General features: G+C 38.1%; 1 protein-coding gene across 1 annotated transcript in view; it reads left to right on the top strand.

The window, feature by feature from the left end:
* The first annotated feature begins 3,727 nt into the window (after window positions 1–3,727).
* Window positions 3,728–17,871, top strand: part of ppp2r2bb (protein phosphatase 2, regulatory subunit B, beta b) — an 82,219-nt gene continuing 68,075 nt past the window's right edge. Inside the window, exon 1 of the mRNA XM_055181190.2 lies at window positions 3,728–4,075. Coding sequence (XP_055037165.2) covers window positions 3,904–4,075 — 172 coding nt within the window. The 5' untranslated portion in view covers window positions 3,728–3,903. The remainder of the gene's footprint in view (window positions 4,076–17,871) is intronic.

The following is a 17,871-nucleotide window of genomic DNA, read 5'->3' on the forward strand; positions in this document are numbered from 1 at the left end:
TCAGTTATTTGATGTCCTGCATGTTCAACTGGGATAGCCTAACATGATTATTTACCATGTTTTACATTACATCTTTAAAAGTGTTAATATTGTAACAGGGTGAACTTGCATAATCGGTTTGCATGGGTGGACACAAATATGCCACTAGTGTATTTAAAGTGTATTTTTATTTAATAAATATTTTTCATGTGATTTAATAAGTGGCCTGACAACATAACGCTCATTTTAACACTGCTTTTAACCCAAAATGAATTCAAACTATTGAATTATTCATGATTAACAGTCTCACACACAAAAGAAACCCTGGTGTGCACTGTTTGAATACCCTAAAATGTCCCGTACCTTTGAAATGCTGTCATTATGATGCGCTTTTATTTTCTCTCAAAAAATTTTTATGGATGCTCTGTAAAAAACAAACAACGTGTGTGTTCTGCTCATTGTATTCAAGCTGGCACTATGAGTGTTACCCTTTTTATATGCTGATCCATGAGAGACACAGATGGCCCTTTTCCTCGTACCCAGGGATCTGTTATCGATTAAGCTCCAGCTATTAAAAAGACATCATTACATGTGAGATGATACCACAGGCAGTGATGGAAAGCAGATAGGCAAAATGTGTCTTCAGTTAACATATAATGAGGATAATATTTTTGCATCTACATAGTGAGGTTCCTTTTGTCTTAGACACCATTACATTTGTCACAAAGAGGAAATACTGTAAGATGAGCATGAAAAGCTACTTCCTGGCAATGACCTCATCAAAGGTCATGTTTACATTATAGTTGTGTGAAAGACACATTTATTATCTTGCAAAGAGAGGTTTGAATAGTACACAATGACAAACAGCAATATTTAATAATAGACCATTTAAACCAGCTTTAACTCCTATGCCTGCATATAAATAATTGAGATTGTGGGCAGTGAATTATTGGTAGGCCCAGTATTTTAATATGGGTTACACTTTACACTATATTCTGTTAACGGTGTTATTATTACGTGAATAAAGAATAGTAAAGAGGCTACAATGCAATATTGTTTTACTGTAAGTGTAATTCAATTTATGTGAATATGTGATATGTGTAACGTGGACACTGTAATGTGTAAGTGTACTTAATTAAAAATATATAATGATTCATATACAATGAATTTCTGCAATCGCAGCTAAATAAGTAGTTTAGACGTGTAGCCTGATCTCCAAAATGACAATTAAATGTCATATAGACTATTTGAATATAATAAAACTGAATTTATGAAGAGTTGATTTTTATTTGACACAAATCACAAAGATGAAGTCATTACATTCATTATTTCAATAGGCTATACACCTATATAACTGAATTTTATTAGACATCAACTTTATTAATAATTTTTGAGTCTAAATTGATACAATATCCGCATTTTAGTATTACACTCATTCATTCTGCTATTGCAATAGCCAAGTCACAACTGTTGGTGTTGTACTTGGTTAGGCCTACTACACTTCAACCAACAATGCAAAACAAAAATAAGGTCAAATGTCAATCCAGACAATCACCGAAACTACAGTGCCACCTTGAGGATGATATGTGTATATATGTGTCAATATTCACACCTATAGGTAATTGTTGTGCACAAAATATAAGAATACTCTGCATGCATTTTAAAAACCAACAAAACTAAAGTAAAGCAATTAACCCTCATAAGCCCCTACTTTCCTGTATACGTTGCAGTTCCCTGGGAGTAAAAATGACCCCAGAAATTAAAAGGGTGATTACAAAAAATATATAAATTTTTAATGATACAAATAATATATCATTTTTTTGTTTACTTCCCATCTTTACATTAATGCTGTGTTTGGGAGATATGAAGTACGTTTGTACCTGTTTACCACTCAATTCCTCAACTACACCATTAGCTTACCTGTAAAATATCAAATTTTTATGAAAAATGCACATAAACTATGATCTAAATTTGATTTAAATTGTTTTTAGATATTGATCTAGATGTTATGTGTTGAATTCCACCATTTGGTATTTAGAAAAAAACAGTTTTATGGTTACAGTTTAGGAAATAAATAATTTTAACCAGCAGATGCCCATGGAGACCCATTCATTTTACTGTGTGTGGCCAACTGCTCAACATCAATACTTTAGTGAAACATTTTGTGAATTTGTGTTTATATAAACATTAGAAAGGTCATTAAATTTTTTTTTTATTTCAAATAGTATAATTTTTTGTAGTTTTTGATGCATTTTGAAATGTTTTTACAAAATGTCACAGAAATTTGACTAAATGTATGGGTGTGTGTGTGTGTGTGTGTGTGTGTGTGTGTGTGTGTGTGTGTGTGTGTACCTGGTAATTATCATGTTGTAGGGACCAATTGTCCCCACAAAGATAGGAATACCAGTGTTTTTGTGACCTTGTGGGGACATTTTGATGTCCCCATGAGGAAACAAGCTTATAAATCAAACAAAATGATGTTTATTGAAAATCTAAGGTACAAGAAAGTTTTCTGTGATGGTTAGGGTTAGGGAAATGGGTAGGTAAGGGGAATATATACAGTTTGTACAGTATAAAATGCATTACGTCTATGGAATGTCCCCACAAAACATGTAAACACAGACTGTGTGTGTGTGTGTGTGTGTGTGTGTGTGTGTGTGTGTGTGTGTGTGTGTGTGTGTGTGTGTGTGTGTGTGTGTGTGTGTGTGTGTGTGTGTGTGTGTGTGCATGCACACACATGTGTGAGCATTTTACATCTTTGTTTTGCATCTGTGGCTGTTTTTTGCCAAATTCTGTAAAAAATGCTCTCTGTGTCATACCTTTGTGTGTTTGTGTGTGTCTGTTTGTGTGTGATTAAGCATGTCTTTTCTATATTGCATTTGTGCTCTAGAACCAGGCCTACCTTTCTGTGTCAAAATTTTCAGATTTATTCTGGATGCATTGATTTTATTTGATGAATAACAAGAAAAAAAATGATTTTTGCATTTCCCATTCATTTCAATTGGGGTCATTTTTACACCCCCAAAGGGCCTCTTTTGGTGAATTTTTTACACCTCTTTAGAACGACTCAAGCCCAGTTTTTTATATGAATCTTGACAGATAATCTGGAAAAGTCACAAAGTCTTATTCCACTGAGTTGAAGGGACCATGTTTTTTAATAAAAGTGGCTTGGGGGTAAGATTGACCCCATGGATTGTAAATATAAGGATATAAAATAATTGTATAAGTTATGAAAGAGCAAATAGTAGCTAATTTACTATTATCATGGGTCATGAGATTTACAACCACCATTTCTGGAATCAAGCAACAAAAACATAGGCTATTTACATTCATAGCAAACATGGTTTGGTTTAAACATTTTGGTTAGAGCAAGTAAATAAATGCATCTGAAATTTCTTGAATAAATTCCCAATTATTGAGCAAGTAACAAATTTGTGTTCAAAACTGCCTCCTACCTTACGATGATTCGCAATGAAGCAGTAAGCTTTAAATCGGTACGATTGCGCGGGAATATCAGTTTGTAACCGTTATTTGCAATTTTACGTTTTAACCAGAGATGGCGACGAAGACGCAAAAGTTACCGATTGCTATTATAAAATAAAACTCAAATGTTTAAACTATTTTTTTTTTTTAATAAAAATTAAACATTAATTATGATGTGTATATATAAAAAGTATGTACTTGAAAGTGTTAAAGTACGAAACCATTAGTAAAATGCTTATGCTCACATCATCCTCTGAGTTGTTACTGGATTTGACGCGGTAAATTGTAAATTGACCAGTAGGAGGACAGATGCACGGCAGGTGCTCCTCTTTCACACACCCCTCCCACATCCCAGATCCCTGCGTCCTCCAGCCCAGCAGCCGACAGCAGGAAACACAAGCATGGATCTCTCATCTGTCTTTCTCACACAAAGTGATATGAATGCAGTCCCGGGTCGTGTCATCGCATTTTTTCCGCATTTATGTCTTCGTGAGGACCGTATCAAGTGATGCGCAGACTGAATCCAGTCAAAAGATGAAATGCTTCTCCCGGTACCTGCCTTACATCTTCAGACCGCCGAGCAGCATCCTCTCCTCCAGCTGTCACACTGAGGGTGAGTGAGCGAGTGACGCTTAGCTGCGTGTTTACTTCACACTAAAACTATATTGAGTGATTTTAATGATGGAAGTAATAGAAATGGGAGAGAGGTGGTTATTTTACTAGGAATATGTGGCCGGACATTGGGATTGCATAACATTGAAACTGTGTCTTGAAATGTTGTGTATCGGCCACTTTGACAACATTGTGCGGCGTCCTAGGCACGAGCCGAGGGCGTTTGCGCGTATGATGCCCAGAAATGTTTGTTGGAGGACGTCTGTGATGCCCAAAATAATGTCTAGATCAACAGCTGACTAGATCTGAATACTGACAGTAAATTACAATGTGAATGTTATTGTGAGTATTGAATCAACCTGTGTGCATGACGTTACGTCAATAAAAGTCATAGGGGTCAGGTTAAGAAATATCTCATTTAGGCTACAATGTAATGTTTAATTGCGGTAAATTCCCCTTAAGTGGGACACTGCCTAGTGTGGGACACCTAAGGTCGTGTTTGTAGGTCTCCCCAAAATACATTAATGTCAGTGAAACTATGACATCAGAAAAATAAAATATCACATTACATATCAAATGTCTAGTCAGGTATGAGGGAGAAGCACATTTCAAGTCTGAAATTCAAAAAATGTCCCACATCAGTTAACAAAATTACATTTGCAATGATGCAGTCTGGCTTATATTATTTACTTCGTCTGTTAGAATTTAGTGGGATTTACAGCTTTTCGAAGACTTGCTGGTGCAGCAGTATCTAGGCGTAAACATACCTCCACAGGGCCTTGTGACTTTAAAGGGATAGTTCACACAAAAATGATTTTCTCATCCTCATGTTGTTCTAAACCTGAATGAATTTATTTTTCTGATGAACACAAAAGAAGATATTTTAATAAACGATGGAAAGCACAAAGCTGATCGTAACCATTGACTTCCATAGTAGGAAAAACAAATATGGTGGAATTCAATAGGTACCGTCAACTGTGTGCTTGCCATCATTTATCAAAATATCCATTGTTTATCACAATACTTCCATTATATTTGTCTTTCCTACTATGGAAGTCAATGGTTACAATCAGCTGTGTGCTATCAAAATATATATTTTTTGTGTTCACCAGAAAAAGAAATTCATACAGGTTAAGAACAACATGAGGATGAGAATGAAATGATGACAGAATTTTTGGGTGAACTATCCCAATTGATTTCCTGCAAGAACACACATACTCCATCACAAACCTTAGCTCTGATATCCTCCTCCTGTAGCTGACATACTGGACTTGTAATTTAAAACAACACCTGCAGCTACAGTATATGTCATTTTTGTAGTCATTCCTCCACATCCCTTTCCTTTGATCCGTCTTTTTCTGAGGATGTAAATGGCAGATGATCATTGCTTTGCTTGGTTCTGCCAAGTGAGTCTTGTGAAGATTGTGGGTTTGGCTGAGTATCTGCACAAGTCCTCTCTTTCTGTTTCCGTTTGTGCGAGCTGTTCAGGCCCGGATCGATCGGATCCTTTACCACTTTCTAAACGGTATTACGCAAACCTGTTACCAATTTGTGTTTGTTTCTCGAAGGCCATCATGGTGCCAGGAAGTTGTCTTTTTATGAGACAAATAGCTTCTTTGAGCTCTTCTGTTCTGGATTGAAGAACTAGTGACTCAGGATATTGAAGAAATATGAAAGAATTGTCTGGATGGAAATGCGCAACCGGGTTTCTGTTGCTTGTTTACACTGTGTAACAAAATAACAGTTTTATTTTTAACAATAATAAATAAAACTAGCAATACAATTCTTATCCAGTATCCACATAACATGGAAAGTCATGGAAGTGTATCAGTGTGGAAAGTGCATTGTTTTGATTCTTTGTGTACTAGATTTCAACCAAATATATACTCTTGGTGTAAAGAATTTAGCATATGAGCAGTACTGAGAGAGGGAAATTGATGTAAGACACAAAACAAAGGACATTGAGGTTTGTTGACAGAGTCAGGCAGATAAGCTACTGTAAGGCAAAGTAAACACAACCGTCTTCCAACAAGAGAATTCAGACAGCGTTGAGAGAACAGATAAAAAAGACTGAAAAGGGGTGGATATTGATTGACCTATAGATTCTGCTAGTAGTGGGGAAAAAACATGTTTACTCTGTTTAATTTGAAAACAAACATCACAGGAATGAATGGGCCTGTTGTGGTGTGCTCACAGTAGTTCACCCGAATATGAAAATGTTGTCATAATTTACTCTTTACTTTTATGCTATCTCTGATCATAAGACTTTTATTTTTTAGTTGAACTTGCATGCCAACATATTTGAACTTACCTGGGGTGCGTTTCCCAAAAGCATTGTTTGTCAGCTAGCCGCAAGTTTCATTGTTACAGTATAGCTCAACGATTCAGGTGTTTCACGAGTTCACACTAACAAATAAGTTGGCTAGATTAAATTTGTAAACGTATTTGGCGTGCTGTCCGGGGAGAGGGCTCTGAGCTCAAAAATGGGCCTGAACACAGAGTATACCCCCCCCCATGTTTAGGGAGTAAACTTGTGAGTGAGAGGAGATGAGCTGGTGGAGGGATTCTGAAGACTGTAGAGAATCCTTAGGTGAGTTTGGCTGTGATTATATATGGGCTTGCCTTCCTGCTGATTGGGTAGATATTTTGATTACTGATAGACAGCTGGTGATACTAGAGTATTTGTTGATTACTGATTGTAGACAGCTGGTGACACTTGAGTAGCTTATTCTGACGTGTTCCTTCTGAACTACGTTAATAAAACATAATTTCCCGAGAAAATCGTTCCAACTAACATTCACAAACTACATTGCAAACTTGTGGGGTGGAAACTACAGCTCTTGAGCTGTGGTTAGAAGCAGTTTTTTTGTTAGTCTGACATAGGGATGGGCGATATCTTATCGTTTGCGATATACCGCCAAAATTTATCCTCGCGATGAAAATCTGTCACCTCACGATAACAACGATATATCTAGTTGATGAGGTAGTTTGTGCGCGCCCAATTCACTGTTCATGTGCGGAGTGAACACAAACGGCGAAGGCAGACGTGAGGCTGAGGAGGGGCTTGTTGTTATTACCATGAATTTACCAGAATGCATTTACCAGTAAATACAAAAACGTGCTGTTCACACATGCAGTGACGTTCCGTCTTTTTACCAGTAAGACATCATTCACACTAGGGATGTCAAATTATGCATTTTCCCATATTCGATGATCATTTAAATTAACGATCAATCAATCGAATAATCGTTAACCGTAATAGTGCAATAAGCCATTACAGCAGTGGCATATAGACAATGACATAAAAGTGTGCATAAAAACGCCAGCTTCCTCACGCGAATTAAAAGATTTTATTTTGTCTAAATAATATGCTAGTGGGATTGTAAAATGAGTCAATGTAGTTGGTGTTTTGATAAAAATCATAAATTTAATCTCGTAACGAAAAATAATGACTAATAGACACAGTAAACTCCGCCTCATAACGGGCACTCCGCACAGTCGCATGCATCCATGACAAAATAAAAGTTTCATTAAGTGTTATTTTTTTAGTTGTTCACCTCGCTTTCTGGGTCGTCGATACACCGCTTGTTGTAATTATATCCAAGAAGCACACGAAAGGGCACTTTTCCCGTCGTTACCTTAACCTTAGCTTTAGACCTGCGGCGTACTTTCAGCAAAGATGCTTATGTTATGAAGACTTCAACCTTCCATTAGAAAACCCGCAACAGTGTTTAGCGTGTAGCGCCTCAGCCAGTCATGAATCTTAGGGTGGCCATTCGTGCCAGTTCCGCCGGACACGTCCCGAACATGTTTTCGGATTCGTTCTCCGAAAGTCGCGTTGGTCGACCGCATATGTCATCAAGGTTTAATATTTCGGGTTTAATTTCAGAAAAGCAACCGTTACATTTCAAGGTAAGAATGAAACTACAATGACTGTATGTCTTAAAAGAAATAAATCGTAAGTTTCTAATGTATTTTAACTGAAATGTGATGACGTATGCAGTCGAGCAACGCGACTTCCGGAGAACGAACCCGAAAACATGTTCGGGACGTGTCTGGCGGAACTGGCACGAATGGCCACCCTAGTCATGATGATGATCAATGATATATGTTGCGGGAGTTCAGAGTGTAACGACAGTCAGTTACAGTTTACACTTAACAGTTTCTTGCCAGAATTTAAGTTTTTCATTTTAATCTGTTTATTAAAAACGGCTTCTGGATGCCTTCCCTGTGTAAAGCAGCGTTAGCAGCGCTGCTATGCTAATCTTGCAGGCTTCCCTGAAGAGGGTCTTTGCTTTCAATATCCTAACTGTGTTTAGATTTTCGGCATCGGACCCTCTCAGATCCTCTGCGGATGCAATTTTGTTACGTTAGCAGCCAGCCTCGTCTTGAATGAGGACAAAAAGCCCAAGTGTGTGTTTGGCATCGAGCATCATTGTGATCATGGCTAGTTTAACTTCTTCGCGCTTGGTTAGTTTTTTCACCAGCTGTGTATGTGCTTTGCGCAGGCGCCGGACACACGTGCTTGCTTTTTCGACAATCGTTAAGTTTTATCGATTTAATTCTTATCGACAATTAATCCACGGTGTTCTATTTGTAAACAATGGCGGATTATGGCTTAATATCCACGGTCCGTATTTTGTTGTTTTCACATCTGTGGCAAACGCTGACGGTCGCGAAGTTGCTCGTGACCAAACAACATTGCGTTAGGCGGCGTCAAACGGAACCTGCATTTGCACGTTAGACTTCACAGAGGAGCGAGGTAAAGTTAGTTTTGGGTTTGATATTCGCTGCATATCCACCTAGGCTGCTTTAGGGGTCGTCTGCAAATCACAGAGGGTGTGCTAAGGACTTTGGCTATTTGGCAAATAGATGGTAAGCTGTTGGAAACAACTTTGGTGAATAAATGTGGATGTTAACTTCAGGTGTGCTCGACTTTTAAGCAGCACATGTGTGAAAACATCTGTAAACAGTGCGGGGGTAAATGTGTCATCTATAAAAAATAAAAAAAAGTTCTGATTGGCTCGAAGCCGAAGCTGTCAGCGCGGTCTGACGTCGTCTGTTCCATAGATATGTATAAAGGCTAGATGTCTTACGGCTGTGTCCCTAACGGCATCACCTGGCGGCCATCTTACCACAGGATACTCGTAAATTCGGAGAACACGTAAATGGAACTGGCCAGCAAGTGCACGTCATTGCATTATTAAAAGGTGTGCTTTCGGTGCTGCGCGCATAGGATTGTGGGTAATTTGAGAGTGCGAAGAGCACAAAGGATACACATATGACATATGCATTCTTTGCTGTATATGGGATATTTTTCAAATGAAGGACTCAGTCCTTTGTTGAAATTCCGAGGATCCTTGACATTGGAACAGTCTTTCTAACGGATGTCAATGACGTAGCGTCCACAAAATTATGGCTTCCGAGGATCCTTCCTTGACATTGAGAAACGCCCGGTAGCTCTCTTCTGGTTTCCCGTTTTTATTAATGAGTATCAACTACTGACATCTGCTGGTACAGGTAATGATCTCGTCTCGCGCAGGAACAGAATGGATGTGCTTCCTGTCCATCGTCTATTTTGTATGCCAGGGCATCTTTGAACTCAGTTGAAATTGCAGAAATAAAGCGAAACAATGCAGAACAAATATACGAGAAAAGACAGTCTTCAGATGTCCTGATCGTTATTTACAGCAATAATCAAATCTTAATTTGATCTCTAACAGATTAATTAGTAGGCATTATTAATTTACCATCTCTGTGATGTCATTAACCTTGTAGCTGAACCAATGTAGTTCGATGTTGGATATGCGACAAAGTTACTGTCGTTTGATTTCTAAATAAACTAAAAATATCAATAGTTTTCTCTCACAAACGTATAATTTGCCTCAGAAGACATAGAAACAAATGGTTTAAAGAAAGCGTTAGGTGTTTGGTGTGAGCACGGTCTGTGTTTAAAATAAACAGATATTGACCTTTAGTAAATTGTAAATTGATTTTCTGGAGCATAGTTTACCTTAATAATGATTTATTTTATTTCTAACCATGGAAAGCAATGTCGTTCGTTTATGTAAAACATTTGAATTACACCATTAGTTCCATACCAGTTAAGACCTGCTATGAGCCTTTCTTATTAAACAGATTTCTCTATGATGTACTGTAAATTACATTGGATAAAAGCACCTGCTAAATGGCCTAACATAATGGTTTTCACAAGAGCATAAAACATTCAATGAGTAGAAGGTGGAAGTCATTTCAGAACATTAGACCGGGACCCCAGGAAATGCATTGTACAGTATGTATACATCATATTGAGCATATGTGTGCTGTAATCGATGGTCACAGATGCCTGTAATGAATTTTGTGTGTTTACTGTACAAATCACACAATGGAGTATATTAACACTTTCATGCCTGGTATAAAGTAACTAGAGTCCCTGGATGAAGGAAGAAACAGGCTGAAGAAATCAGATAGGGCAAACTAAACCATTATAAGGAGCAGAAATTGCTTTAGCTGTCAGCTACTTTGTTGGAAACCAGGCAGAGAACAGCATAAAAATATTGTATTACCAGTAGACCTATATAAATACACAAATGCTTAGCCAATGGATTGTCCTGCTGTGCATACTGTGCAAATGTCTTAGGTATCTTAAAATGATTTCCTTGATGTGTACGTGTGTATTAGTACATGTTAACGATTTGCAAAAGGTACAAACCCAAAAGTAAACGATGAAGCAAATTATCGTCTACAACGTAAATCTCTTTTCTTGGACTACAACAAACACACGGATTGTAGGCAACAGTTTACTTCCTAAGATTGGTGATGTGGAAAAGACCGACATTATCATAATTCCTCCCGCTTGGACTCAGCCTGTAAGTTAACTCCTGTTAGCATTGCATTGTGAGCGAATCTTTCAAACATGGTAAGGAGCGTCACATTTCCGGCTGACGTCAGAGGTATTCACACCAATTACAATGTACAGATTACCTTGCCAATCAGGGACAGTTTTGTACAAAATCTGTGCGTTTTAGGAAGACAGGGAAATCTGAAGCTACAAAAATGTACGATATGTGGAAAATTATCCTTTTGTTTGTTCAGCTAGCAGAAGGTATAACATTCAAAAAATGAAAACCAACTATTTTTACCTATAAAGATAATAAACCTCAGTACACAAGGTGGCAATAAAGTTACCCTTCAGATGTCTGTGCCATTAAACCAGATGTCCGTGGGACTACATTTTTAATCCAGCTTCTTTGATCCAGCTAACTTTAGATCTAGTTTCAAGAAAGTCATGTTTAAATATACACTGTATACAGTCATTTTATTTATTTATTAAATTTTTATCAGAGAATCTGAGCATGAAGACTGAATGCTTTTTCTAGCATTTTAAGGTTTTAAAGTAGTTAGGTATTAAGACAACAGATGACATAATGAAATTATAGTAGAATAAAAAATGCAAAGATGATTTGAAGAACGGGAAAGTGGAATCAATGAGAAGAGATGAATGGTGATGTAAATGCCTGATGGTGATACTTAAAAACAGGTGACAATGAAGAATTTCAAAAGAATTTTGTGAGCACAACACAGATCATTGATTGATTTGTAGGCTGAAAATGCTGACACAAAATTATGTTTACATTACAGGGTTTTGCTTGGAGCTTCATTTGCCATTTAATCTTTATTACTTCATCATAAGTCCTGGCACTTCATCAGTTCTGCCACATTCACCTTCTCTTTTAACTCAAGTGTCAAGCTCTTTTGGGTCCTTGCCAAACAACATTGTCCATTACAAATTGTTTGATATGTATGTTGATATGAGTTTTTTAAGCTTTTAACCAAATTGATCCATATTGTTTTCAAATTACATCACAGTAGAGTTTTAATACACAAAACTATTAGCCAGTCACAACAGTGAGTGTTTACAATGAATTTGTTCATATTTTACAACTTGTATGAACTTGTACAACGTAAATTGTACAAAATGTATCATTATTAAAAAAGACACCCCTAACCTTGTCCCTAATCCCAGGCTTACAAGGTCAAAAGCCAATTTGGTCGTACAAATTCACATGAATTAGCCACGCATGCATGCAGTCACTACAGCACACAAGTCTTTGTTCACAACAAGGACAGATTAGATTACTTTTACTATAACTGTATGTGTGTCTTAATATATTTTCTTGCTTGGTATAATCATGGTTGGTATTTCACAATTTGAGCTTTATTAAACCTAATGGGGTGGTTTCCTGGACCCAGATTATCTTAAGACAGGACTAGGTCTTAGTTTAATTCTGAAATAAAACATTACTTGTGTGCACTTTGAGGCAAAACAAAGTGCACTGATGTATTTTAAGATATGTCAGTGTAAGTTGTTTTCAGTTTGGACAGATCTTACATTTATTTTTAGTCTAGGACTAGTCTAATTCCTGTCTGGGAAACCGTCCCAATGAGTTTTTGTAACAAGTCTATTTCATTGTCTTATAACACATAAGATGCACATCTTCACCATCTACTGGCATATTTGTATAATACAAAGTAGCTTGTCTCGTATTTAAATAGAAGCAATAATTGTAATTATGCTTGCCTAAGCTACTTTGGCATTACATAGAATGTATTTCTTGTCAAAATGAAACCGTCTGAACTGAAAAGGCTATAAAAAATACAGATAACTTTCCAACTTCCCATTATGCAAAGAGAGAAAAACAGTCATCTAGCCTAGAAATCTAGACGCACCCTAGCGGCCGCAAAATATATTTGCTGCCAGGGTTTAGTCTAGGCACTCACAATACACTTAACAGCTCCAAAAACCAAAATTTGGTCAGGCCAATCACATCGTGTGTAGCGTCTGTGGGGCGGGCTTAACATGATGACGACAGAGCTGCCTGCGACGGTTCCTACTTGAAAACAAAGAATGGCTGCTGCTGCTGGCGAACAGCTTTCTTTTGAAGCGGCTTTGGCCGCGACTCTGGAGGACTTAGACTTATGTTTTTCTTTGAGTGAAGAGCAAATAACCCTACTGAAGTCCTTTTTAAGCAAGAAAGATGTGTTTGGAGTTTTGCCGATTGGTTACGGTAAAAGTTTGATATATCAATTAGCTCCACTGGTGGGGAAACGCAGGGGACTCATACGTCACCTTCTTCGTTGCTCTGATTGGTCATAGCGCTATCCTATTGCGTACAGAGGCATTTTGAGGGACAACCTTATATCCCGCCCCTTGCATTGAGCCGTTTGTGTGAAGAGTTGCCAGACCTTACATCTTGATGTAGGTCTGGCTAACCAGGCTAACAGTCATCATGAAACCAAATGATTTCACTCTTCAACAATGACCTTCTGACACTAAGAGGCGGTTTCCCGGACAGGGATTAGACTAGTCCTAAACTAAAATAAATGTAAAAGCTGTCCAAACTGAAAACAACTTGCACTGACATATCTTAAAATACACTAGTGTCCTTTGTTTTGCCTCAAAATGCACACAGGTAATGTTTTTATTAAGGCATGTTTTTTGAAACTAGTTATATTTCTTAATTAAACTAAGGCCTAGTCCTGTTTAAGCTTTACAGGAAACCACCCATAAATTGTACAATAACTGTTTGACTGAAAGTAGGTCTAATGGGGTGTAAACACTATGATGATAACTATAAAGTTATGTTTATTCTAAACTAACGCGCTGCACTGTCGAATGTAGATGACCTGCTGTTGCTTTGTTTGTGTGCCAAACATTTTTCCTCCAAAATCTGACTGCAAAAGCCGAATGATCTTTCTTTAGGCTAAAAGTGCGCTCATCATTTCCATGCAAATCATGTATCTTGCAGCTTGATTATACTTTTTAATAAAAAGGTATTATATAAAAAAAGTATTATATCCCAATCGAAATACACAACTTCCAGACAAATAAACTTTAATAACACTAAAACCGGCGCCTCAAGCAACTAAAGTCAACATTCAACAACATTCAGGAAACCGCCAGAGATTATATTTGGTAGTATCATTCATAATCTAAAAAAATAAAGTTCTGAATAGGATCCTAACGAAATCTTTATCATTATAGTTGTGGTGTGAACTCTGCTATTCTCTTTAATATAAAGATTTTTTTTAGGTTGTCTATAGTGTAAATAGCCCTTAAAGGGACCCTCCACTTTTTTTTAAATAGGCACATTTTCCAGCTCCCCTAGAGTTAAACATTTAATTTTTACTGTTTTGAAATCCATTCAGTCGATCCCTGGGTCTGGCATTACCACTTTTAGCATAGCTTATCACAGAGCTGCCAACTTATGAGTTCAGCCTGGAGTGAGATTTTTTATATAAGTCCTAACCATTTGCCAATAGATAATAGTGTGGATTTTAGCTATTTCTGTGTTAAATAGTTGGAAAAGACTGCGTTAAAATGGTTCACAATACAAATCGAATCATATTTTAGAAATTAAATTGAAATAAAAGCTTTTACTGAGTTTAAATGCCTGAGATTAGAGTCTTTACCATTATTTTATACAACTCTATTATGCTTTCCTTCTGATAAAAGTTCCTTCCAAAAAAGTTCTTAAAATCTAATGAATAGGCTACTGGTCTCTGTAAAACGTATAACTGCAGATAACAGCAGCTTTGATTCAGTTTATCCATTGAGAAAGAGAAGCGTAAAGTAATGATTGGTGATAGAGAGACTGTCACAATCAAATAAACCAAATGAGTAGTTTATATTAAACTTAAGCAACAGATAATGTGTATGTCAAGACCATATAATTATATTTCGTATATATTATTGTTTATAGATGTCAAATATCAATTGACTTTTTTCTCTTTTATTAAAACCTGTCACAGCAAACATCACGCAGGCTTGTACTGCTTGCAAACATACACACGCGAGTGATGGTTGATTAAAATTGCTGTTTTCTGAGGGTATCTGCGTGCGTGGAATCCGGGCAATTCTCTGCTTTTCATCCAGACCTTGACGCTTTGTGTGTTCGACTGGTGCGGAGCTGACTGATCGGCGTATGACATCAAAGTAACGCGAGAGCAAAGGTAAAGGCGGACCCTTTTGTAACATTTCGCATTGCTCTCGCGGTAGTCTGATGACCTCGCTGCCGAACTTCCTGCGCAGCGCCACATAAAGTGAAATGCTCTTTGACTCTTTGCAGCAAAGTACCAACAACATGAGAAGTGGTGGCACCTAAGACAGTGAAGGTACGCTAAAATATAAAAGTGTCAGTACTGCGAACACTGGTTTAGCTACATACATCGTGCTTTGCTCTTTCACCATCGCGCAGCCGCGCACTCGCTCTCTGTGGTTTGTAGCTGGCGCTTCGGCATCTGTAAACATTAACTCCACCTTCTTTGATTTGATTGGCCTTCGCATCATTTTGACTTTGACGAGCGCTTTATGCTGTTTGAGGCACGCCAGATAGAGATAGGCGTTTTACAGTATTTACAGTTAGGTATATTAGGCAATTATTTAATGTCTTTTATTAAACTCAGTGGGAATCTCAATGGTGGGCACGAGCCTGCGTGAGAAAATGGATGTGTGGCGTGAGAGCGTGAGAATGGGGTCAATTGCGTGAGTCTCACGGTGAATGCGTGAGAGTTGGCAGCTATGTTATCATAATTCATTAAATCTGATTAGACTATTAGCATTGCACTCAAAAATAACCAAAGAGTTTCAATATTTTTCCTATTTACAACTTGACTCTTCTGTAATTACATTGTGTACTAAGACAGACAGAAAATTAAGAATTAAAGAGTTTTGATATTTTTCCTATTTAAAACATGGCTGCAGGAGGTGCAATGATATTACGCAGTGCCTGAAAGTAGTCCTCTTGGTAGCTTTTAATTAGGGATGCACCGAATCCAGATTTTTTGTGTTCGGCCGAATACCGAATCCACAGTTTAAGATTCGTTCGAATACCGAATCCTACTCGCATCCTTATTCCATTAACATAGTAAAACACATTAATGAAGTAAACAACGTCCACAGCAGTGTATTTTTCATTTTATTTAATTTTCACTGAAAAAAAAAGGATAGGCAACATTATGCCAGGATGAAAAGTTGGAAAAACTATTTTGACAATTACCATAAGCCTATGCATAATGAAAGCGATGCGTTGCAACACGCTTGTTTTTCCAGGTGCGTCCGCGAAATGTGAACCGCCCCTAAGGCTCACCGAAACGCTCCACATCAGCACCCGATGTGTGTAATCAACGGCCGCGTGACGTCGACCAACGCAAGCCTAGGGTTCGGTGGGAAAAAAATCTAGGATTTGGCCGAACCCGGACCCTGTCAAAAAGCCCAGTATTCGTCCAAATCCTGGATTCGGTGCATCCCTACTTTCAATAGCAGGGGACTATTTTCGGGCGCTGTGTAATATCAGTGCACTTGGTGCAGTCATGTTACGGCAGCAAAGTTCTTGATTATTACACCAGAATGAGAGTATAGTTCCTAGCCATATTGGCCTAGAAAATCGCAACTTTTAATTTTCTGTCGGTCTTATGGTGCGTTTACACCAAACGTGTTTCAGGTGTCAAAATCGCGTCTACCGTGCGTAGTTTGCCGCTTGAACAGTTTGAATGCATTCGCGCGTGTAGAGCGGAGTAGACGCGCGGAAAAAGCAAGCATTTGACGCGCGTCAGAGGCAAAATCCGCTTCTTGTGGGAGGGGCAAGTGCTATGCGGTTGTCTGTTTGCAAGATGACTGATGTTGATTGTGCATTTATTGAGAGAGTTACCGGTTTGTATTTGGCAACCTTACTATAGGGGGAAAATAAACGGCGCGGGTCAATAAACGTCACGTGACTCAAAAGTGAAATGTGTATTACAACTCACCAGGTTGCCCAATGTCCTCACTGACACTTTTTATTCCTGTCTCTATAGAAATAAGAACGTGTGTCTTATAGCTCCGGGTGACTGCTCACGGACAATATCGAGCGTTCCTTCAGGTTAAATGAGTGACTCTGGGCGGGGCTGCCTCCACAGCAGCAAGCAGGCTCCTGATTGGTTAACACAGCGCGAAAATCCGCCAAAGTTAAAATTTTTAAACTCAGGCGTCAGCCGGCAATTCGTGTCAAACACAAAATGCACAAAAAGCACCATTCGTGCGTATCGCGCGTACCGTGCACAACGCTCAATTCGCCTTTCTCGCGAGCTAGACGCAAATGAGGCGGAAACGCGTCTTCCGCGCCAAATGGCTGATCCGCACCGCAGGACCTCCAGACGCGCGTCAACGTGTCTTCACATTGACTTACCATTAAAATCACCCACGCTTCACGTCTCTACCGCGGTTGGTGTAAACGCAGCATTAACACACAATGTAATTACAGAAGAGTCAAGTTTTAAATTGGAAAAATATTGAAACTCTTTGGTTATTTTTGAGAGCGATGCTAATAGTCTAATTAGATTTAATGGATTGTGTTAAGCTATGCTAAAACTGGAACCGCCAGACCTTGAGATCGGCTGAATGGATTCCAAAACGGTAAAAACCAAATGTTTAACTGTATGGGAGCTGGAAAATGAGCCTATTTTCAAAATAAGCGGAGTGCTTTTAACGCTTTATTTCCTGGAAGGCATTTTTGCATTGACCATTGAAGAGTACCTGCTTCACGTATCTGCAACCTTTTGCACTATTCTAGGATATAGGTCACTTGTTAAATACTTCTAGTATTGATTTGCAATCTGTTACCATAAGCTTTAAATATACTAATAAAGGCTCAATAAAATCTGCATAAAATAAGCAGTATCAATGAAAGTTACCTGTAAGTTAATGCCTTGATGGGACTACTGTCTACCCAGAAAGTGGCATTTGTTCAAGTCTCTCTC

This window comes from Misgurnus anguillicaudatus, chromosome 9, assembly GCF_027580225.2.
Source record: "Misgurnus anguillicaudatus chromosome 9, ASM2758022v2, whole genome shotgun sequence".
NCBI classification, from domain to species: Eukaryota; Metazoa; Chordata; class Actinopteri; order Cypriniformes; family Cobitidae; genus Misgurnus; species Misgurnus anguillicaudatus.